This window comes from Oncorhynchus nerka, linkage group LG27 (assembly GCF_034236695.1).
Source record: "Oncorhynchus nerka isolate Pitt River linkage group LG27, Oner_Uvic_2.0, whole genome shotgun sequence".
In the NCBI taxonomy this organism is placed as follows: Eukaryota; Metazoa; Chordata; class Actinopteri; order Salmoniformes; family Salmonidae; genus Oncorhynchus; species Oncorhynchus nerka.
In genome coordinates, this window is record NC_088422.1 from 61,061,241 (window position 1) to 61,084,356 (window position 23,116).

At 44.4% G+C, this 23,116-nt stretch overlaps 1 protein-coding gene across 1 annotated transcript in view; it reads left to right on the top strand.

Annotated features, from left to right (window-relative positions):
* Positions 1-23,116, top strand: part of LOC115134090 (coiled-coil domain-containing protein 102A-like) — a 68,017-nt gene that overhangs the window by 13,038 nt on the left and 31,863 nt on the right. The window contains exons 2-4 of the mRNA XM_029667724.2: positions 17,693-18,434; positions 20,230-20,447; positions 22,906-23,014. Coding sequence (XP_029523584.1) covers positions 17,784-18,434; positions 20,230-20,447; positions 22,906-23,014 — 978 coding nt within the window. The 5' untranslated portion in view covers positions 17,693-17,783. The remainder of the gene's footprint in view (positions 1-17,692; positions 18,435-20,229; positions 20,448-22,905; positions 23,015-23,116) is intronic.

A 23,116-nucleotide genomic window follows, 5' to 3' on the forward strand; every position in this document is an offset into this window, starting at 1 on the left:
CCTGGCCATGGACCCAAAATATTGATGTTTTGTTCCCCGAGGCACTTAGTCATCACTTTTGCATTATGGCAATGTGCTCCATAATGCTGGAAAAGGCATTGTTCGTCACCAAACTGTTCCTGGATGGTTGGGAGAAGTTGCTCTCAGAGGATGTGTTGGTACTATTCTGCCCTTGAGTTGCGTTCCCATGCAAAACTAGACAGATAACTAACAACTAAGTCTTCAATAAAACTCCCAAGGCGTGACTTTTCTTGAATTAATATATTGAAAACGTTTATGTTGTGAAAAAACAAATATTTTTCCAAGGCTGAAGCATGACAAGAAATAACTACATTGAAAGACCTGCACCGTAGCGTTGTTTGTAGCTGCTTCTATGCGTGCAAAACAAATTCTGTACTTCCTGTTTGCGTCGTCTTTCTAAGTACCAGAAAGCGCCACTAGGGGGCAAATAACACCATTGAACACAATGAAAATCCAATTTAACCATTGTAATAAAATAATCTGTTACCTTCTAACAGGATGGCAGCACAGGTACCATTCTTTATTCATGGCTGTGTTCTTAGGCAAAATTGTGAGTGAGCCCACTCCCTTGGCTGAGAAGCAACCCCACACATGAATGGTCTCAGGATGCTTTACTGTTGGCATGACACAGGACTGATGGTAGCACTCACCTTGTCTTCTCCGGACAAGGTTTTTTACGGATGCCTCAAACAATCGGAAAGGGGATTCATCAGAGAAAATGACTTTACCCCAGTCCTCAGCAGTCCAATCCCTGTACCTTTTGCTGAATATCAGTCTGTCCCTGATGTTTTTCCTGGAGAGAAGTGGCTTCTTTGCTGCCCTTCTTGACACCAGGCCATCCTGTGCGTGCAGATGCACTCACACCTGCCTGCTGCCATTCCTGAGCAAGCTCTGTACTGGTGGTGCCCCGATCCTGCAGCTGAATCAACTTTAGGAGACGGTCCTGGCGCTTGCTGGACTTTCTTGGGCGCCCTGAAGCCTTCTTCACAACAATTGAACCGTTGTCCTTGAAGTTCTTGATGATCTGATAAATGGTTGATTTAAGTGCAATCTTACTGGCAGCAATATCCTTTTCTGTGAAGCCCTTTTTGTGCAAAGCAATGATGACGGCACGTGTTTCCTTCCAGGTGACCATGGTTGACAGAGGAAGAACAATGATTCCAAGCACCACCCTCCTTTTGAAGCTTCCAGTCTGTTATTCGAACTCAATCAGCATGACAGTGGAGTGATCTCCAGCCTTGTCCTCGTCAACACTCACACCTGTGTTAACCTCTAGCGTCGAGCAATCCCGTATCCGGGAACGTAATCATAGCCTCAAGCTCATTACCATAACGCAACGTTAACTAGTTGCTCCTACCCTCTACTTTTTTGAACATTTTGTTAAAAATCGCGCAACATTTCAGCGCCCTGCTACTCATGCCAGGAATATAGTACGTTCATATGGTTAGAATGTGTGGATAGAAAACACTCGGACGTTTTTAAAACTGGTTAAATCACGACTGTGGCTATAACATAACGTGCGTTACATCGGAAAGCGCAGGAAAACCTGATCACAGAAAATGGAAATAAATATCCTTGCGCCACTTCCAGCAATTGTTCACAGTGAGCCGAATTAGATAAGACCGAGGATTCAACTCCCACAGCATCCCCATGTTGTCTAGAGTCTTGTGAATTGAATCATCTTTGATTCTTGGTTGAACCGAATCAGGGGAACCACTTACCTCCAGTCTCCGCCCAGATCATTTGGAAGAGCTCTCTCGTGAAATTTTTTCCAAGACGACAGCTAATGATTTTTACATCGCCTCCTGATGATTTTTATCGCTTATTAACGCTTACTAATACCTAAAGTAGCATTACAAACGTATTTCGAAGTGTTTTGTGAAAGTTTATCGTCTACTTTTTGAATTTTAAAAAATGACGTTACGTTGTGAAATCGCTGTTTTTTTTGTTTATCACACAGTCTACATATAACGATATCTTGGCTTTATATGGCCCGATTTAATCGAAATAAAGACCCAATAGTGTTTATGGGACATCTAGGAGTGCCAACAAAGAAGATGGTGAAAGGTAATGACTGTTTTCTATTTTATTGTGCGGTTTGTGTAACGCCGAAATGCTAATTATTTTGTTTACGTCCCCTGCTGTGCTTTTGTGTTGTAGTGTATTGGTGCATGCTATCAGATAATAGCTTCTCATGCTGTCGCCGAAAAGCATTTTAAAAATCTGACTTGTTGCCTGGATTCACAACGAGTGTAGCTTTAATTCGATACCCTGCATGTGTATTTTAATGAACGTTTGAGTTTTAACTAATACTATTAGCATTTAGCGTAGCACATTTGCATTTCCAGAGCTCTAGTTGGGACGCAAGCGTCCCGAGTAGAGGGAAGAGGTTAACTATTCATGAAAATCGCAAATGAAATGAAATAAATATATTGGCTCACAAGCTTAGCCTTTTGTTAACAACACTGTCATCTCAGATTTTCAAAATATGCTTTTCAACCATAGCTACACAAGCATTTGTGTAAGAGTGTTGATAGCTAGCATAGCATTAAGCCTAGCATTCAGCAGGCAACATTTTCACAAAAACAAGAAAAGCATTCAAATAAAATAATTTACCTTTGAAGAACTTCGGATGTTTTCAATGAGGAGACTCTCAGTTAGATAGCAAATGTTAAGTTTTTCCAAAAAGATTACTTGTGTAGGAGAAATCGCTCCGTTTTGTTCATCACGTTTGGCTAAGAAAAAAATCCGAAAATGCAGTCTCTACAATGCCAAACTTTTTACCAAATGAACTCCATAATATCGACAGAAACATGGCAAACGTTGTTTAGAATCAATCCTCAAGGTGTTGTTCACATATCTATTCGATGATAAATCATTCGTGGCAGCTGTGTTTCTCCTCGAAGCAAACGAAAAATACACGCAGCTGGAGATTACGCAATAATTGCAACGGAGGACACCATGCGGCCACCTGGTAGATGTAGTCTCTTAAGGTCAATCTTCCAATGATTTGCCTACAAATACGTCACAATGCTGTCGACACCTTGGGGAAACGACAGAAAGTCTAAGCTCATTCGTGACCCATACACAGCCATATAAGGAGACATTGGAACACAGCACATTCAAAATCTGGGGCACTTCCTGTATGAAATTTCATCTTGGTTTCGCCTGTAGCATTAGTTCTGTGGCACTCACAGACAATATCTTTGCAGTTTTGGAAACGTCAGAGTGTTTTCTTTCCAAAGCTGCCAATTATATGCATAGTCGAGCATCTTTTCGTGACAAAATATCTATATATTTAAACGGGAACGTTTTTTTATCCATAAATTAAAAGAGCGCCCCCTATATCCAAGAAGTTAACGAGAGAATCACTGACATGATGTCAGCTGGTCCTTTTGTGGCTGGGCTGAAATGCAGTGGAAATGTTTTTGGGGATTCAGTTAATATGCATGGCAAACAGGGACTTTGCAATGAATTGCAATTCATCTGATCACTCTTCATAACATTCTGGAGTATATGCAAATTGCCATCATACAATCTGAGGCAGCAGACTTAGTGAAAATTAATATTTGTGTCATTCTCAAAACTTTTGGCCATGACTGTATACAGTATATGTGTGGTAACCAATCCTTAGCTGATAAAACGATTTACACGCTTCAATGAGGCAGAAGGCCGTGTGTTGTTGTTCTGGATGGCCAGATACCGAGCAACAATGACAAAAAACTGCCATGTGGGAAATCGTAAGTGGCTCGTTTCAGTTAGTATTATCTTGTTCTTGATACCTTGAGGTGTTTTGACTCATGTCACGTCTATGCTTATATGGCAAAAAAAAACAACTGCTAGCTAGCTAACAAACAACTGTAACAATGTATTTGAGAGGCAACAAGTGCTCATTGTGCAACATTATTTATGTTTTCAATAAACATTAGAGACGAAATGTAGTTAACATGTTGTTAACAATCTAAGCCAACCCTGTCTGTTTTGCTCCATAGCTCCTGGGTCTCTTTCATGGGTTTACATGGCTGTGTCTTATTTCTGCTGCTGCCCAAACCTCCCTCAGAACAAAAGAGCCACAGAGCCGTGGCCCACTGGTGAAACACTTTTATAGCGTGTTTATTGGGATGCCAAACAAGCTTCATTTAGTTTCAGCAAAAGAGAGAAAGCGTCGGGTCATTCAACTACACACACACACAAACACACACACACACACACACACACACACACACACACACACACACACACACACACACACACACACAAACACACACAACACACACACACACACACACACACACACACACACACACACACACACACACAAACACACACACACACACACACACACACACAAACACACGCGTACACCCAAATTTTGTACACAAAATAATTTTCATAAGAGCCCATAGTGTCAGAACGGGTAGTGAAAAGGAGTGAACATTCGCTCTGCACTCCAACCCGACACACGTTACCACAAGCGCTCACACGATGAGTCACACACTCATTCACACATTCTTCCATGGTACTTCCTCATACTTACACAGCCGTGACATCTCCTATTCATTCCCCTGCTCTCCTTTCACCTACCCTCCCATCTCTCATCTGCCTCTCCTCTCTAATGGGTAGTGGGGCCGGTAGTAAATCACATGAGTGTGTTTGTGCCTGCATGGTGGATGGCGGAAGGGCAGGCTGACTCTGGGCTTTAAATAACCTGTATGTTTTTATATCCAGAGGGGGAACCCCATCAATAGAGTCCTCTACTCTCCCATCTGCTGCCCTCTGAAAAGCCTGTTACACCCCCCATCTACGGCTGAGTCGGCTGCCCTGTCAAAGGCCTCCTCTCCTCCCTCCTCTTCTCCGCCTCTCCCTCAGCTACTGCCTCACATGGTCTGCTCTGCTCCCTCCCTAATTATCTGACTGAAATGTCTCTCACTCACCACATCTTTCCCTATTCCTTATCAAGGCTGCTGCTTTTCTGTCACCCGGATCTCAGTAACCACATGGTCTATCCAGCCACTGAAGCTGTCCATTTCCTTCACAAGTCTTGGCGTGCTAGGCTTCACGGTCTGTGAATGTGAATACTGGCATTTCTACTTCTCTCCAGTTCTCCGTCTTTCTTTCTTTGCAAAATCCCTTTCCATAGCTCGAGAGAGTTAAGGCAATGCACATCGTTATTCACGTCATATATTATCCTTCGCATATGTTTCCCATTGCGAGGCACCAGTGATTCATACTGTACAACATATTTAACATGGCAAGTTAACAAGGGTCCATGTGTCGTCATACAATCCATAGAAGCCGTTTAATCAAGCACATAGGGTTCAGCGTTTGCATTTTGCACTGACCCGTCACCCACGCTATTTTGACCTTCGGTCGAAGCTCTTCTTTAAGCTTTCCAGTCTTTTATTGCTTTACCATTGCCTCACTGTTTACCACCCCTCTTTTCCCTCAACCCTCTACCTTGCAGTCCAGTGTGTGTCCTTGTTAATGGTGCCAGATGTGACTGCTGGAAAGCTGCTGTAACTCTGTTAAAGCGGCGATGCCAGGTGTCCACAGGCCCTATGTCCTGTACCAGTGACAGGATGATGAAGTGTAGTGAGGAAGATTCAGGACAGGGAAATGACCACCCGACCACAAACTCGAGCTCAGAATAACTCTGCCCTTCAGGAAGACAGCCCTGGTCATAGGGAGGAGAGAAATACGCGCGTAAGCAAATGATTGAAAGGGAAGGGGGCAATTATGGTTAGCATATTGTATATTGAGTTAAAGACAGCTCTGCTTCCCTTCATTAATTATTTGTCAGACTTTGTCAGGCTTGCTGGACGGGTGACCACTGCAAGATCAACATAGCCTGAAGGCAGCTAGCTTCTCCCCCTCAGATCCTTGGTTATTGTTAGCAAAGGAGACAACGTGATGTAATCCCTGTAGGCGGTAGAGCAGAGCCCTGTAGCCAGGTGCTGTGGTGCTGTGTCATTAGCATGATCAGCTCCAGTGTTAATTAGCTGGCTGCTGCTGTTTAGTCATTCATGTATTCAGGCTAGCTGCAGGGTGGCACTGCACATCACCTCCTATTGCCCCCTAGTGTCAACCTGAAGTGAAACTTCCAAGACACAGCAGTTTTCCTGCAGATTAAGATTCCCTCTCTGGGTTTACCTTTGGCTGACACGTAAATGGTATGAACAGCGTTGGTGCAATTCTCTTGATTCTTCTTTTGGGGCTCCCGAGTGGCGCAGCTGGACTAAGGCACTGCATCTCAGTGCTAGAGGCGTCGCTACAGACCCTGGTTCGATCCTGGGCTGTATCACAACCGGCCGTGATTGGGAGTCCCATAGGGCGGCGCACAATTGACCCAGCGTCGTTAGGATTTGGCCGGGGTAGGCCGTCATTGTAAATAAGAATGTGTTCTTAGCTTACTTGCTTAGTTCAATAAATAAAACAAATATCCTCCAGGGTGACTGAGGCGCAACTGATTGGATTTTTAATGAATGGTGTATGACACGTCTTCTCTAACAAATTAAATATAAATCACATCAGATTAGACACATCAGAGGGAGACTGCAGGAAATTCCTGATGGCCATTAAATACTTAATTCTTAAACTCTCTCTACTGAGACTCATTATCGGCAAGGTCGGTACATTCTGAGCAAACAATACGGTGCCTTCGGAAAGTATTCAGACCCAGAATGACTTTCTACAGTGGAGTTGGTGTCCAGTGAAGGAAACACTATGTTGGGGTTCAGTTATTTACACAGGGAAGTTCTGCCGCACCTCCTAAACACCCACTTCCACATGGTTAGCACCATAAAAACAGAATTAGTCATATTTCTATGGTTAGCACCATGCACCTTGCCCTCTACTCACTGCCTACCTCCAGTCTGAGGGAAGGGGTTGGGGAGGGAATCCATTCAGCTTTCATATTGTTGTAATGAGTCGGAGCGGAAACCAAATAGTCTGTGGGCAGTGTCTCAAAAACTCACAGGCAGGGACAAAAGATGGGATTTTTTTCTGCCTAAACCCATCTTTGGGAGTGAGTACATGACCATAATGTATTTATGTGTCAATACATGTGTGAGAGAGTGAGGTGGTTTGGTCTCTGGTTAGTATATTTGTGTGTGTGCGTGTGTGTGTGTGTGCGTGTGTGTGTGTGTGTGTGTGTGTGTGTGTTAGAAATACGTCTCTGATACTTTTATGTCCCCTAGGGCCCCTGAAGGTCATGGTTCTTTATTTGATGGCTGATTCGTGTTGAAACATCCCCTCTCTGTGCCGTGTCCCTCTTGTGCTCTGACGCCAGCTAACAGGATTAAAACGGCCAGCTTCTTCAGTCAGCCTCACACCTCTGTCAGCTTCTATTCTATCAGTTTCCCCCGTAGTCACCAGCCCCCTCCACACACACACACAGTCTTGTATAACTAACCTTGTGGGGACACACAATTCAGTCCCATTCAAAATCTTATTTTCCCTAACTAACCCTAACCCTAACCTTAACTGTAACCTCAATCTCAACACCTAACCTCAACCCTAAAAAACTAACCCTAGCTCCTAACCCTAATTCTAACGTTAAACCTAACCCCCCCTAGATAAAGCAGTTGACCTTGTGGGGACTAATAAAATGTCACACTTTAGTGTTGACCTTTACGTCCTCAGTGAAAGCAAGCTTTAATATGAGATGAACCCGGCAGACTCCCCTCTCTCTGCTGGTCAGCTATGCCCTGACCCTCTTATTGTCCCCTCTCATCCTGCTGGGTGGAAACCCTATTAAGAGCACAGTCACAGCCAGGGCAGGTTGTTCGGATCATTGGTATGTAGAAGATGGAGACTGCTATACCAGCTGTGTGATACTCCGATCCCAATTCCTGTCCCTCCCTCTCCATTATCCAGGCCCCCAACAGGAAACAAGCCCTAAAATCCATGGATTGTTGTTTTACTGTCTAGAAATTTGTGATTTTCTTTGCTTGCCAATGCAGTTAGGCACTACAGACTGAGAGATTTTAATGAGCTATGACACAGTGTGCAGTATTTGGACAAACTTCACTGAAAAAAACATTGATCAGATTTCATATCTTCGGCCATCTTGTTTAAATCTCTAGTACTTACGTTTTGCAAAACGCTTCCCTCTGCTGTTGCTATCTGAAGTAGAGGTCGACCGATTAATCTGAATGGCCGATTAATTAGGGCCGATTTCAAGTTTTCATAACAATCGGAAATCGGTATTTTTGGACGCCGATTTTGCAGATTTTTTTATTTTATTTATTCTTTTTTTTTACACCTTTATTTAACGAGGCAAGTCAATTAAGAACACATTCTTATTTTCAATGACGGCCTTGGAATGGTGGGTTAACTGCCTTGTTCAGGGGCAGAACGACAGATGTTTACCTTGTCAGCTCAGGGATTCAATCTTGCAACCTTACGGTTAACTAGTCCAACGCTCTAACCACCTGCCTCACAAGGAGACTGCCTGTTACGCGAATGCAGTAGAAAAGCCAAGGTAAGGCGCTACTTAGCATTAAACTTATCTTATTAAAAACAATCAATCAATCATAATTACTAGTTTTAAGTACACATGGTTGATGATATTACTAGTTTATCTAGCGTATCCTGTGTTGCATATAATCGATGCAGTGGGCATTCGTGAAAAAGGACTGTCGTTGCTCCAATGTGTACCTAACCATAAACATCAATGCCTTTCTTAAAATCAATACACAGAAGTATATATTTTTAAACCTGCATATTTAGCTAAAAGAAATCCAGGTTAGCAGGCAATATTAACCAGGTGAAATTGTGTCACTTTTCTTGCGTTCATTGCACGCAGAGTCAGGGTATATGCAACAGTTTGGGCTGCCTAGCTTATTGTGAACTAATTTGCCAGAATTTTATGTAATTATGACATAACATTGAAGGTTGTGCAATGTAACAGGAATATTTAGACTGATGGATGCCAGATAAAATATGGAACGGTTCCGTATTTCACTGAAAGAATAAATGTTTTGTTTTTGAGATGATAGTTTCCGGATTCGACCATATTAATGACCTAAGGCTCGTATTTATGTGTGTTAGTATGTTATAATTAAGTCTATGTTTGATAGAGCAGTCTGACTGAGCGGTGGTAGGCACCAGCAGGCTCGTAAGCATTCATTCAAACAGCACTTTTGTGTGTTTTGCCAGCAGCTCTGCTGTTTATGAATTCAAGCCTATCAACTCCCGAGATGAGGCTAGTGTAACCAATGTGAAATGGCTAGTTAGTTAGTGTGGTGCGCGATAATAGCGTTTCAAATGTCACTCGCTCTGAGACTTGGAGTAGTTGTTCCCCTTGCTCTGCATGGGTAACGCTGCTTCGAGGGTGGCTGTTGTCGATGTGTTCCTGGTTCGAGCCCAGGTAGCGGCGAGGAGAGGGATTGAAGCTATACTTTTACACTGGCAATACTAAGGTGCCTATAAGAACATCCAATAGTCAAAGGTTAATGAAATACAAATGGTATAGAGAGAAATAGTCCTATAATTCCTATAATAACTACAACCTAAAACTTCTTAACTGGGAATATTGAAGACTCACGTTAAAAGGAACCACCAGCTTTCATATGTTCTCATGTTCTGAGCAAGGAACTTAAACGTTAACTTTCTTACATGGCACATATTGCACTTTTACTTTCTTCTCCAACACTTTGTTTTTGCATTATTTAAACCAAATTGAACATGTTTCATTATTTATTTGAGGCTAAATTGATTTTATTGATGTATTATATTAAGATAAAATAAGTGTTCATTCAGTATTGTTGTAATTGTCATTATTACAAATACATGATAAAAATCGGCCGACTAATCGGTATCGGCTTTTTTTTTTGGGGTCCTCCAATAATCGGCATCGGCGTTGAAAAATCATAATCGGTCGACCTCTAGTCTGAAGATTTAATATCATGAGATCAAGATGACCAAATCATGACCCATTTTCCTGATGGTGTTGTATTTAACGTTAGCGAGCCCGAAATGACAGTACAATGATTTTCTCCATTGAATAACATGAGCTAGATTAAAATGAACCAGAAGTTCTGTTATCACCCCCTACATATATAGTCAGTGAGACTATTGTTCGGTACTTTTTAGGTCACTTGATGTAGTGAAGTCAACTGTTTCCTCTTATGCTGATTTACTGTAAGTGTTTGCCCCAGAGTCTTGTCCCACCTACAGTAGCACCAATAACACAACATCTCAAAGCACTTAGAGAAAGTGATAGCGTCACTGTCTGTGTTTACCACCTCAGATCTGCTCCTGTGGCTTTCTGCACTTTTAAGTAAAGAGATGCAGTGACAAGCACTCAGGTTAATAGCTTCATGTTTGTTTTCAGATCAAAACGAATGGTGCAGTGACAAAAGAAAATGCTTTCCGCTTCACCAAGATGGAAGAAAGATAGAAACACTGTGGTTGTAGACCCTAGGCTACACGTCCTGTTTGACTTCCTTCTTAACTTTGGCAGTTTCAGATCTAAAACCGCAAGGTGCTGGAGTGTAGCCAACTGGGATATGCGCTTTCAGACATTGCACAATACAGTCTGTAACAACTAAAGCGGTTGTGCTTTTTATATAAGGGGGGGGGGGGGGTCCGTGACAGCATGTTTCCCACGTGGGTAGAATTCTCTGCCTGCATCCTCTAAATGGCCCTGGCAGTTCTGACAATCTCGTCCTCAATTTACGTCACTGTCTCCCCTCTACTTCTGATGGCAGAACACCGTTTTCTCACGTCAACACCGGGCTGTGTGTAGTGACAGCACTTTGTCCTTGTATTCCCTAACCATTTTACCCCACATAGATACACGTCTAGATGGAATAGAATTTGCATATACAGTAAATGTCATGGTTGTCTTACAGTACACATCGAATCCAACTTTATTTCAAGTGCATTTAAAATTGCAACACACTTTATAGTAAAACACATCTATTCACATTTGTTTCTGTTGCTTTGAGTGGTGGTGCGTCTCTGTGTTAGGTTCCAGTGAAGGCTACTCTACTCTCTCTTTCTGTGTTTCATTTCTCAGTATCCTGCAGCTATCGGCTGGATTCCACACATCCCACATGAGCGTGGATCCTCCAGCTGGAACCAGTTCCCAAAGGAAGTTCCCCAGAGTAATCGGCTTGTTTATAAGAGGCATTTCATTTTGGGATCGCTGACCCCTGATACCACTGTCTTGGAGCAGATTGTATTAAAATGCAAAAACTCAAGCTCCAGCTTTTACTTTGTTCTTTTCTTATCTGGTTTACAGTCTTTGTCCATCTCTTCTCTCCATCTGGAGTCTTTTTGAAACTAGCTCCCTCTTGCACAATTTTTTTCACTCCCCCGTTGTAGAGCCAACGTTGACTTGCCCCACTTTTTGTCTCTTGAAGTTCATTGACTAGACTTTTGTTTGTGTTTATTGTATCTGTCTGCAGTAGTCACTCAGTATTAGGATCACTTCCCGGTCCAATACTTTGTTCACCTCTTTGACGTTTCCCTACAAGATCAGTGAAGGTGAACAATAACCCCTGGAGCCATAAGAGGGAGACAACAGATAGTCCATTCAAACCAATGAGATAATGAATAGAACGTCAGCTGACCTTCTAGGTCATGGATGGGTCCGAAGATCAACTTGAACTTTTGATTGGCATGTTGACAAGTGTTAGTCTGTCAGTCGGCTTTGATATGGTTGAGATGGGTCTTTGAGCATTATGTAGGGAGATGCAACAGCCTAGCCAATTATCTCAGCACCCATACACACTCTGCGATATTCCAGAAAGAGGCACAAACACTCTTCACCCCTGACCTCTGAAATGGGGTGACAGGAAGAGCCTGCTGTCTCTACAGATAGAGTAATGTATCTGTTGTTTTGTTCAGCTGCTCTCCATTTGAATGTATGCATGTTTCCTTTGTGTAACCACATTTAAGTGCAATGTCTGTCGCTTCATTCTCAAACATAGATAAACCATGCTGTTACTGCCTCTGGGAATCGGAAATTCATGATCTGAGTTTCGGTTACTGCTCTTACAAGAAACCAGCTATAACTGTCTCATCTAGCCCCCTCTCTCTTTCTCTAACGCTCTCTTTCTTTCTTAGGGCTCTCGAGTGGCGCAGTGCTCTAAAGCCCTACATCTCAGTGCTAGGGGCATCACTACAGACCCTGGTTCAATTCCAGGCTGTATCACAACTGGCTGTGATTTGGCGTTCCATAGGGTGGCACACAATTGGCCCAGCATCGTTAGGGTTTGGCTGTGTAGGCTGTCATTGTAAACAGTAATTTATTTGTCTGTCTGTCATGTCTACCCTCACTATCAGCAAATGCAAATGTATTCTTGATGTGGTTGACAATAGTCATGACCCTGCAAAAATGTCTCTACAGATATAGTACTGTAGCTGTGGTGTTGTCAACTGCGCTCCATTTAAATGTATGCATGTTTGCTTTGTGAAACCACATTTAGGTGCAATGTCTTGTCTGTCTGTTTGAAAGAAATGTATTTTAGCATACTGTTCAACCTCCTTTTACACTCAAAGTAGACAGTTGCTAAGTAGAACATTCCTACGCAGGAGTTCTAAATAATTTTCTTTGCAATCCTGATACTGAGGAGCAACTTAGTGCTTGATTGATTAATTGAAGCCATACGGTACTGCCCCCTCCATGTAGGCCTAGGTCTAAACTAGAGGTTGACCGATTAATCGGAATGGCCGATTAATTCGGGCCGATTTCAAATTTTCATAACAATCGGAAATGGCTATTTTTGGGCACCGATTTGCAGATTTTTAACATTTTAATTATTATTATTAATTTTTTTTTTATATATATCTTTATTTAACTAGGCAAGTCAGTTAAGAACACATTCTATTTTCAATGACGGCCTATTAACGGTGGGTTAACTGCCTCGTTCAGGGGCAGAACGACAGATATTCACCTTGTCAGCTCGGGGGATCCAATCTTGCAACCTTACAGTTAATTAGTCCAACGCAATAACGACCTGCCTCTCTCTCGTTGCACTCCACAAGGAGACTGCCTGTTATGCGAATGCAGTAAGCCAAGGTAAGTTGCTAGCTAGCATTAAACTTATCTTATAAAAAACAATCAATCATAATCACTAGTTAACTACACTGCGTTGGACTAATTAACTGTAAGGTTGCAAGATTGGATCCCCCGAGCTGACAAGGTGAAAATCTGTCGTTCTGCCCCTGAACGAGGCCATTAACCCACCGTTTCTAGGCCGTCAATGAAAATAAGAATGTGTTCTTAACTAACTTGCCAAGTTAAATAAAGATTAAATAAAGGTGTAAAAATATATATATATATATATATATATATTTTTTTTTTTGTCAAATCGGCGCCCGAAAATACCGATTTCCGATTATTATGAAAACTTAAAATTGGCCCTAATTAATCAGCCATTCCGATTAATCGGTCGACCTCTAATACTTATATATATTCACTTTTTCTCTCCATAAAAGCATTCCCTTTCCATGCGGGGGGACAACAGAGATGGTTTGCGGTGTGTGTGTTTCTGTGTATGTTGCTCATTGGCTGACATCCTTTTTGGAACCTTGACAGGTGATCTCCCCCTGACAGTTGCTCGTTGTCACATATCCCTGGCGGAGATATCGTACAAAGGCGACAGGGCCCAAACCATCTCCCTCTCTGTCTCCGTCTGCCTTATAGAGAGTACCAGACAAGACTCTCAGAGGATAGTGTTCAGTATCGGTGATAGGAAGTGGGAGGTTTATCTCCTTACTCTACTGGGCTGACTCCAACCACCGTCTCTGAGCTGTAGCGTGAGCCCTGGTGGGGAGTGACAGAGTGAGTTAGTGAGAGAGGTGGGTGCCTACTAGGGGGGTTAGGCAGGGAGTTCATATGGAGGGGACATTCAAATGGCATGGCATAGTGAGATGTTAATGAATATGAAATGGAGAATATGTATCACAAGGATAATGCAGGCAGTGAAGGTGTTACATAGGTACATAATACATCTCTGACGGCACTGCTCCCCGTCTTTCATATCATCTCCGTTGTGTTTGAGATTCCTCAAGATATCCACTTGTACAGAGACCAGGCAGAGAACAGTCAGAGACAGAGATGTTTTTTTTTCGACAAGATCTTTGAGAGAAAGCATGGTGTACGAGCTTTCCACATAAATGTGTTACTCACAGGAACTGGTGAGTTTGCTGCTCAGTGTTTGGGACTAATGTGTTGGCCTATAACTGCAGAATCATTGCTATGTTTATTCCGCTATTTGCATCTTTGTACGTTTTGGCGTGCCACACACTAGTAGCCTACGGTGGGTGTATTTTTATATTTAGTCTCTCTCATCAGCATATAAACGGCTTCCCTTAAGCCAGAGCAAATAATTATGGCTCAGCCATGCAATTGATCCGTTAAATGAGTCTCCCTCACACACGCTGTGTTATAGGTCTGGTGTGATTAAGTTGCAGTGAACATGTCAGATACAGGCCCTGAGGGTGATCAGCCGAGGGATTCTGTACTGGACTTCAAGCACATCTCGTGTTTTACACCCCAGAGAGTTTGTTTGGGGCGTTGATTTGAGAATTCATATCCTTTTACACCAAAGTCCTCCCAGACTCTTCAGTCGCCTCATTCTCAAACATATGTAAACCATGCTGTCGGTGCCTCTGGGAATCGGAAATTAATGATCTGAGATTCGGTTTCTGCCCTCACAAGAAACCAGCTCAAACGGTCTCACCCCTCTCTCTTTCTCTCTCTCTCTCTCACAGCGCTAGAGGCATCACTACAGACCCTGGTTCGATTCCAGGCTTTATCACAACTGGCTGTGATGGGGAGTCCCATATGGTGGTGCACAGTTGGCCAGCATCATTAGGGTTTGGCCGTGTAGGCCGTCGTTGTAAATAAGAATTTGTTCTTAAATGACCTGCCTAGTTAAATAAAAATTCAAATAAATTCACTATCCTCTCTTCTTTTTCTGTCTGTCACATCTATCCTCACTGTCAGCAAATTAAAATGTATTCTTGATGTGGTTGACAACGGTTTCCTGTAATTCTAAACATTTTTGCCACGGCATGCCATTCAAATGCTATCTGGGGGGCCCCCCACCTTCCGGGGACTGTTGGGTTGTGTGGTATGCTAGTGATGACCTATCTGTAGAGTATTTGTCTTTCTGCATACTTTCCTGGTAACCGATTCATCAGTGTCTTTGGACTGCAAGTTGCCACGGTGTTAAGCCGAAGTCTGAATCTGGACATGCTTGAAGTCAATGGGTTTACTGGGTTGCCATGGTGCTAGTTGAAGCTATTTTTCTTCTCTCATCATTGGCTGTTTACAAATGACCGTTGCAATTTTCTTCAAGATGTACGGGCTCTAGGTAATCTCCGACATGTGGCCGTTCATCTGTAACCTCCTGTAACTGGCACCAGAACAGTATGAAGAGGATGGCCTATTGTATCTCGCCTACTCAGACTGGTCCCAGAACATATTTCTGAACTCCACAGGGACATTGGACTTTATGTTACTTTTTTATCGACCAGACTGTTTTGCTGTGGCAATTGATGATCATAGGATAGGAGTAGACTAGAGCGGGGCGGCAGGGTAGCCTAGTGGTTAGAGCGTTGGTCTAGTAACAGGAAGGTTGCGAGTTCAAACCCCCGAGCTGACAAGGTACAAATCTGCCGTTCTGCCCCTGAACAGGCAGTTAACCCACTGTTCCCAGGCCGTCATTGAAAATAAGAATGTGTTCTTAACTTACTTTAAAGGTAAAAAAAAGAAAGAAAAAAAAGACTAGAGCGTTGAATTCATTTCATCAGCTGGTGATTGTCAAACAAATAACTGTCGGTCTCACTGTAATTGACCGTTAATTAACATGAACACATTTAGCATCTCCTGGCTTCCACACAAAAGTTGAATACATCCATGTAATATAGCCTACAACTTCACAAAAAGTCCATTGTTTACAGTAATTTCCGGACTATAAGAAATGCATATGATGCAGCTTTCAAGTTGAAGGCGATCGATCTGGCTGTTGGAAAAGGAAATAGAGCTGCTGCACGGGAGCTTGGCCTTAATGAGTCGATGATAAGACGTTGGAAAGCAGCGTGAGGAACTGACTCAGTGCAAAAAGACAACAACAGCTTTCAGAGGGAAGAAAAGCAGATGGCCCAAAGTATTTGCAGAGACTCCACATCAGTGTAAATCGTGGATTTAAGGTGGCGCTCCTTGTTCAGTGGGAGGCTTGGATGACAAGTGGGGAGAAATCCTTCACTAAAACGGGCCGCATGCGAAGAGCAACTTATGGTCAAGTCTGCCAGTGGGTCCTGACAGCGTGGAGCATTGTCAAAAAATCCACTATCATCAACGGGTTTCGAAAGGCTGGACTGCTGCATGTTGAAAGGGCAGCATGAGCTCAGCGGGGTATTTGCCTCCGGATGAAAGTGAGGAGAGCGACAATGAAAACGATCCAACATCGGATGAAGCAATTCTGAGGCTATTCAACTCCGACACCGAAGGAGATGGCTTCAGTGGTTTCAGTGCACAGGAGGAGGAAGATAGTGACCAAAGACTTTCTTGGTAGGCCACTGTTTAATTTTTGTTACAAGCCGTGTTTCGTTTAAAGGCTGTGTAAAGTTCATTTGTTTCAATGTACCGGTAGGCACCTGCGGCTTATAGACATGTGCGGCTTGTTTATGTACAAAATACATATTTTTTAATAATTCAGTGGGTGCGGTTTATATTCAGGTGCGCTTAATAGTCCAGCAATTACGGTATTTTAGACAGGTCTAAAGAAGCATGAAATGAAGGAATATTTCATATTTCAGAAGAACAGAATAGCACACTCTGAGTTGTCTTTATGTTAGGTCCTGATGTGGCTATGCCTAATGGCTGTGGGCTACGCTAGTTCATTTAGCAGACAAGATTTGCTTATAATTCCGTGGCGTTATTTTATATTATTTTCTACTATTCAAAATACTATTTTGCGAAGGCTGTACACACTTCAATAGTCTCTCATTCACAATTTGACAAGCAATTCCTCGAATTTCACGACAGCAATCCCCTTTGTGGCCGTAATGCACCCTAAAAACATCCATGCCTTTTGCGGTCCGCGGGGCTGCATTGTGCCCTTCTCCGCGTGTGCTGCGCAATCCGAAGCATCTCTCCCTCACACTGCTCTCTGTCACATGATCGGGTCTTTCTCACAGGCTACATCGGACACATCGGGGACGCAACTGCGCGCGTCCCAATCCAATTCCGAGGTGCATATTGAAGAGGTTTTTTTTCGTCAACTATTAGGAGAGTTGAGAAATAAATATAGTAGGCCTAGCCTATAGAAAGCTGATCCTCCTTTTTTTTAGTAGAGACCATCACTCTGTTTTCTCCCGCATTTGCATAGCCTATAGAAATGTTGCGCAACATGAGCTCATGGGCTCTCATGAAGTGTTTGATTAGACTTTTGATGACATTTGCATTGATGTCAGAGTGATTAGAGGGACAATAGAGTGCTGAGTACCAGGCAGTTAGCAAGTTTGGCAGGCTACTAATGACCAGCAGCAGCATCAGAGCTTGGAGAAGCCTAATTATAGTGACTAAACAGTCATGTGGAATTTGACTGTCTTCATGACTCGTGACCGTCGGTGTTGCGGTAATAGTCACCGCAACAGCCCTAGTACTGTCCAACTAACCAGTGTCTCTGTTTTGTGTTTGAATCTGCAGGTAGCCAACTGAGTAAAGATGACCATGCACTCCTGAGTGCACAGCATCGCTCGTGTTTCCTGCTTTTTCCTGGATCATCATCGGCTCAGTGATGAACCACACCCCTAGCCCCCACATGGCCGAGGCCGCTAAGTCCGGGGCGGGCCTGCTCTGTGGCCTGGGCCTGGGGCCGGACAGGGTCCGCTCTCCTGATAGCCTGACCCACACGCCCAGCCCCACGGGGGGCACCCCCAGCTCCAGCCCTCCTCTGCTGCTCTCCCCTGGCCTGGGCGAGTCTGGGGACTGGGAGAGCCGTGAGGAGCTGCGTCTGAGGGAGCTGGAGGAGGCCAGGGCGCGAGCTGCCCAAATGGAGAAGACCATGCGCTGGTGGTCGGACTGCACAGCCAACTGGAGGGAGAAGTGGAGCAAGGTGCGCTCCGAGAGGAACCGGGCACGGGACGAGGTACGGCAGCTCCGACAGAGGCTGGACGCCCTGACCAAGGAGCTGACAGGCGCAAGGCGGGAGCGGCAGGAACTGGCCTCCGAGAACGAGACACTCAGACAGGAAGCACTGCGTCTCCGTGCTGACCAGGCCTCACCCTCCCACGCCCCCTCAGCACCACCTTCCTCCTCCTCCACCCCATCCTCCTCCCCCTCACAGCCCCTTGTGGACAGTAAGCAGGACAGGGTGGGCGAGGGGCACGGGTCACCAGAACAGGAACCAGTGAGAGATGTGGACACAGATAAACCTGACAGACAGAAGGTGAGAGAATGGTCACACACTCTAGACCCAAACAATGTTAGTAAGAGACACACTCCAGTACTCTATAACCCAGAACAGTCAGAGAATAGGTTGCACAGGGGAAGGTTGGTCTGAGGTCTTGGTAGAAGATAGAGCACCAGTCACTTATTTAGGCCAGTGTTTCATCTTGTTAATGAAGAGCCAGCCAGCAGATATGTCTCAGAGCTTAACCTCCAGCATTGTGCTTCAGTGGGAGCTCTGCTGAAGTGTAGCTGTTGTTCTTAAAATAGAATCCCCCCCCCTGCACAACCCTAACTTCTACCCAGGGGGCACAGATTGGGTACTGCAGCCTTGGAACCCAATTCCCTCTCTATGAGCCTCATATTTTCAGACATTTTGAAGGGAAGGGATAATTCCCTGTTAGACACAGGGAATGAAACAAGCTTCCTGTCACAGAAAAGCCTGTCATCTTGCATGATTGGAAGGCGTTGTAGCTGTTGGTGTCCTCAGATGTACCGTTGTCAATTAGACACACAGTCAAAATAGAAGAAAAAAAACCTCCCTGAGCTGGCTCATCAGGTGTATTCAACTCTTTTAAAACTCGTCGTTGAGAGCTGGACAAGATGAGGTTTCTGTTTTTAGGGAAAACGTGAATCGTGGCAAGGGGTTGTTCAGCTGTATGCATCTCAAGCAGCAGTGAATACAGATCAGTGTCATTAGCAATCTGACTTGACCTTCAGCCAACTCACACATGGGGGGGGGGGGGGGGCTTGCTGTTTCCATGGAAACACTCGACAGATACACTTTCACACCCGTACAGAGCAGGAGGTTCACTTCAGGCATGAAAGGCAATGGCGATAACCGTGCTCATTTTCCCAGTCTGGAGCCAAAGGGAACACAGAAAATAAGTGAATAATGAGAAGACATACAACGCAACCTGGAGGAGAATGTCCAGTCAGATTCTTCCTCAGTGGCTCACCATGGGCCAACATACACACTGAGCTCTCCCTAGGCAAGCAGCTGGCCATTTGTAAACAGCAGCATGAAGCTGAGCTGGGCATTGTGGGGATGCTCACATACAATCCCATTTCCTGCCCCTTCATTGTTCTTTCCCTCAGTCTTACACAGACACGCTGATTGCTTCCACATGTGGCGGGCTGAGTGAGAGGAGCGGCGCTACCCGCTCACCTTCACCTCATACATTAACCTCTAGGTCCCCCTGCTGGCCACCACTGGTAACAGCCTGTGTTTTTCCCTGGTTGTGCTCTTGTGCTCAGCTCTCCCAGTAACAGGAAGTTGGCAAAGGGTCCGGAGCCCTGTGTGGCTCCCAGAGACATGAAGAGACAGAAAGAAAAAGGCAGTGTTTGATTACTCAGTGAAACGCCCCGGGAATTACATTTTTACAGACAGGAATTTGGGATAGGGGATAATATGATAGCTGCTGTACCGGTGCTGTTGAGCTAGGAAAAAACCTGGCTCACTGGTGGGGTTTAGTTAAGAAAAGTAAATATTTGAGTCTAGGAGTCCGCTTCGCTCGAGTGGAGCTGTGATGGCTGACGTCGGGGTTTCAGAGTGGGGTGACTCCCCTGCATGGTTCATCTAATCAAATCAAATGTTATCTGTCACATGCTTCGTAAACAACAAGTGTCGACTAACAGGGAATGAAGTTGCATAGATCCCTCTTCCTCTTTCCTCTCTCCTTTCTGGTCATTCTCCCGGATTCTCCCATTTACTTACGCCATCGGTCCCTCCCTCCCTCCCTTCCACTTTCTCTTTCACCTGTCATTCTGTTCTTTCTATCCCTCCCTTCCCCTAGGAGCTGGAGCTGTTGGAGTCCGTGCTGAGGTCCAAGGCGGAAGGTCCAGACTCGTGGGACGCCCGTAGTGCCAGCAGCCTGCGTTCTGCCCTGAGTCGTCAGGACCGCAGCCGGCTGCTCTGGGATGACATCGCTGCCATGGAGGAGGACCCCGGCAAGATCAACGCCCTCCAGCTCCGCCTCGACGAATCACAGAAGGTCCTGCTCAAGGAACGCGAGTAAGGAGAGGGGATCAAGGGAGTTGGAAGGAAGACCATGTTTAGAGAGGTTGAGGAATGTTCAAGTATGTGAAGGTGCTTTCCTCAGACATACAGTGGGGCAAAAACATATTTAGTCAGCTACCAATTGTGCAAGTTCTCCCACTTAAAAAGATGAGACAGGCCTGTAATTTTCATCATAGGTACACTTCAACTATGACAGACAAAATGAGAAAAAAAATCCAGAAAATCACATTGTAGGATTTTTTATGAATTTATTTGCAAATTATGGTGGAAAATAAGTATTTGGTCACCTACAAACAAGCAAGATTTCTGGCTCTCACAGACCTGTAACTTCTTCTTTAAGAGTCTCCTCTGTCCTCCACTCATTACCTGTATTAATGGCACCTGTTTGAACTTGTTATCAGTATAAAAGACACCTGTCCACAACCTCAAACAGTCACACTCCAAACTCCACTATGGCCAAGACCAAAGAGCTGTCAAAGGACACCAGAAACAAAATTGTAGACCTGCACCAGGCTGGGAAGACTGAATCTGCAATAGGTAAGCAGCTTGGTTTGAAGAAATCAACTGTGGGAGCAATTATTAGGAAATGGAAGACATACAAGACCACTGATAATCTCCCTCGATCTGGGGCTCCACGCAAGATCTCACCCCGTGGGGTCAAAATGATCGCAAGAACGGTGAGCAAAAATCCCAGAACCACACGGGGGGACCTAGTGAATGAGCTGCAGAGAGCTGGGACCAAAGTAACAAAGCCTACCATCAGTAACACACTACGCCGCCAGGGACTCAAATCCTGCAGTGCCAGACGTGTCCCCCTGCTTAAGCCAGTACATGTCCAGGCCCGTCTGAAGTTTGCTAGAGAGCATTTGGATGATCCAGAAGAAGATTGGGAGAATGTCATATGGTCAGATGAAACCAAAATAGAACTTTTTGGTAAAAACTCAACTCGTCCTGTTTGGAGGACAAAGAATGCTGAGTTGCATCCAAAGAAAACCATACCTACTGTGAAGCATGGGGGTGGAAAATCATGCTTTGGGGCTGTTTTTCTGCAAAGGGACCAGGACGACTGATCCGTGTAAAGGAAAGAATGAATGGGGCCATGTATCGTGAGATTTTGAGTGAAAACCTCCTTCCATCAGCAAGGCCATTGAAGATGAAACGTAGCTGGGTCTTTCAGCATGACAATGATCCCAAACACACCGCCCGGGCAACGAAGGAGTGGCTTCGTAAGAAGCATTTCAAGGTCCTGGAGTGGCCTAGCCAGTCTCCAGATCTCAACCCCATAGAAAATCTTTGGAGGGAGTTGAAAGTCCATGTTGCCCAGCAACAGCCCCAAAACATCACTGCTCTAGAGGAGATCTGCATGGAGGAATGGGCCAAAATACCAGCAACAGTGTGTGAAAACCTTGTGAAGACTTACAGAAAACATTTGACCTCTGTCATTGCCAACAAAGGGTATATAACAAAGTATTGAGAAACTTTTGATATTGACCAAATACTTATTTTCCACCATACTTTGCAAATAAATTCATTAAAAATCTTACAATGTGATTTTCTGGATTTTATTTCTCATTTTGTCTGTCATAGTTGAAGTGTACCTATGATGAAAATTACAGGCCTCTCTCATCTTTTTAAGTGGGAGAACTTGCACAATTGGTGGCTGACTAAATACTTTTTTGCCCCACTGTATTATAGCTCGTATTGAATTTGGAGCCATGCGAGACACCTTTCACAATGCATCCGTCCATCATATTTCATGATCAAATTTGCGTTAATGTTGAGTGTATGGAAAGTGTAGACTCGTAACTGCTCTGTCTCTTCTCTGTTCCACCCTGGCTGAGATGCCAGTCTCATAATTTACAAGCAGAGCCTCCTGTTTTTTTGGCCAGAGCTCGGCTCTGGCACCGCTGCAGCTTCCCGCTCTCGCCAACACTACCATCAGCCCCATGATCTTTTCCATTAGAATCATAACTGTTTTCTGAGCTCTCTGGAGGCGTGCTCATTTCCCCGCTGGTGATTGGTCGGCATCTTCAGGTCCACCAATCTGGCAGAGCCCGTCTGTCTGTAAGACTGGTTTCTGTAGGGCTATTCTGCAACATTCTGGACCATTCATTCTGTCAGTGCCATAGGCACCCTGCTGACCTCATGAGAAGACATTTATATTCGCCCAGAATGTTGAAGTCAGCTGTCACTTTTAGCCAACCACGACATCTATCCAACTCGTGTGTGGATGGCATCATGGTTACATAGGATTTTGGGGACACCGGTTCTATCAAGTCTCTTCCTTCAAAAAACATATTGAATAGGCACAGCTATTTTCCTGTATTAAATATTCAGAACTAATAGTGTGTATGTTTTCGATGGTTCTCTGAAGGTTTGGGATCTATCTCTGTTGAATAGTCATCACCTATGTTGCTCGAGCAGTATTTAACCAACTCTCTTCTCTCCCCAGGGATAAGCATGCACTCAGCAAGAGCATAGAAAAGCTGGAAACAGAGCTGAACCAATGGAAACTCAAATACGAGGAGCAGAACAAGACCAAGCAGGAGGCCATGAAACAGGTGAGATTGAGGGTCACTTCTACCTTCCGATCCCTCCAACACCCGTCCAGGGGACGTATACATCAAACAGGGTAAAGGCATCAAACGTCAGCCCTTTGATCC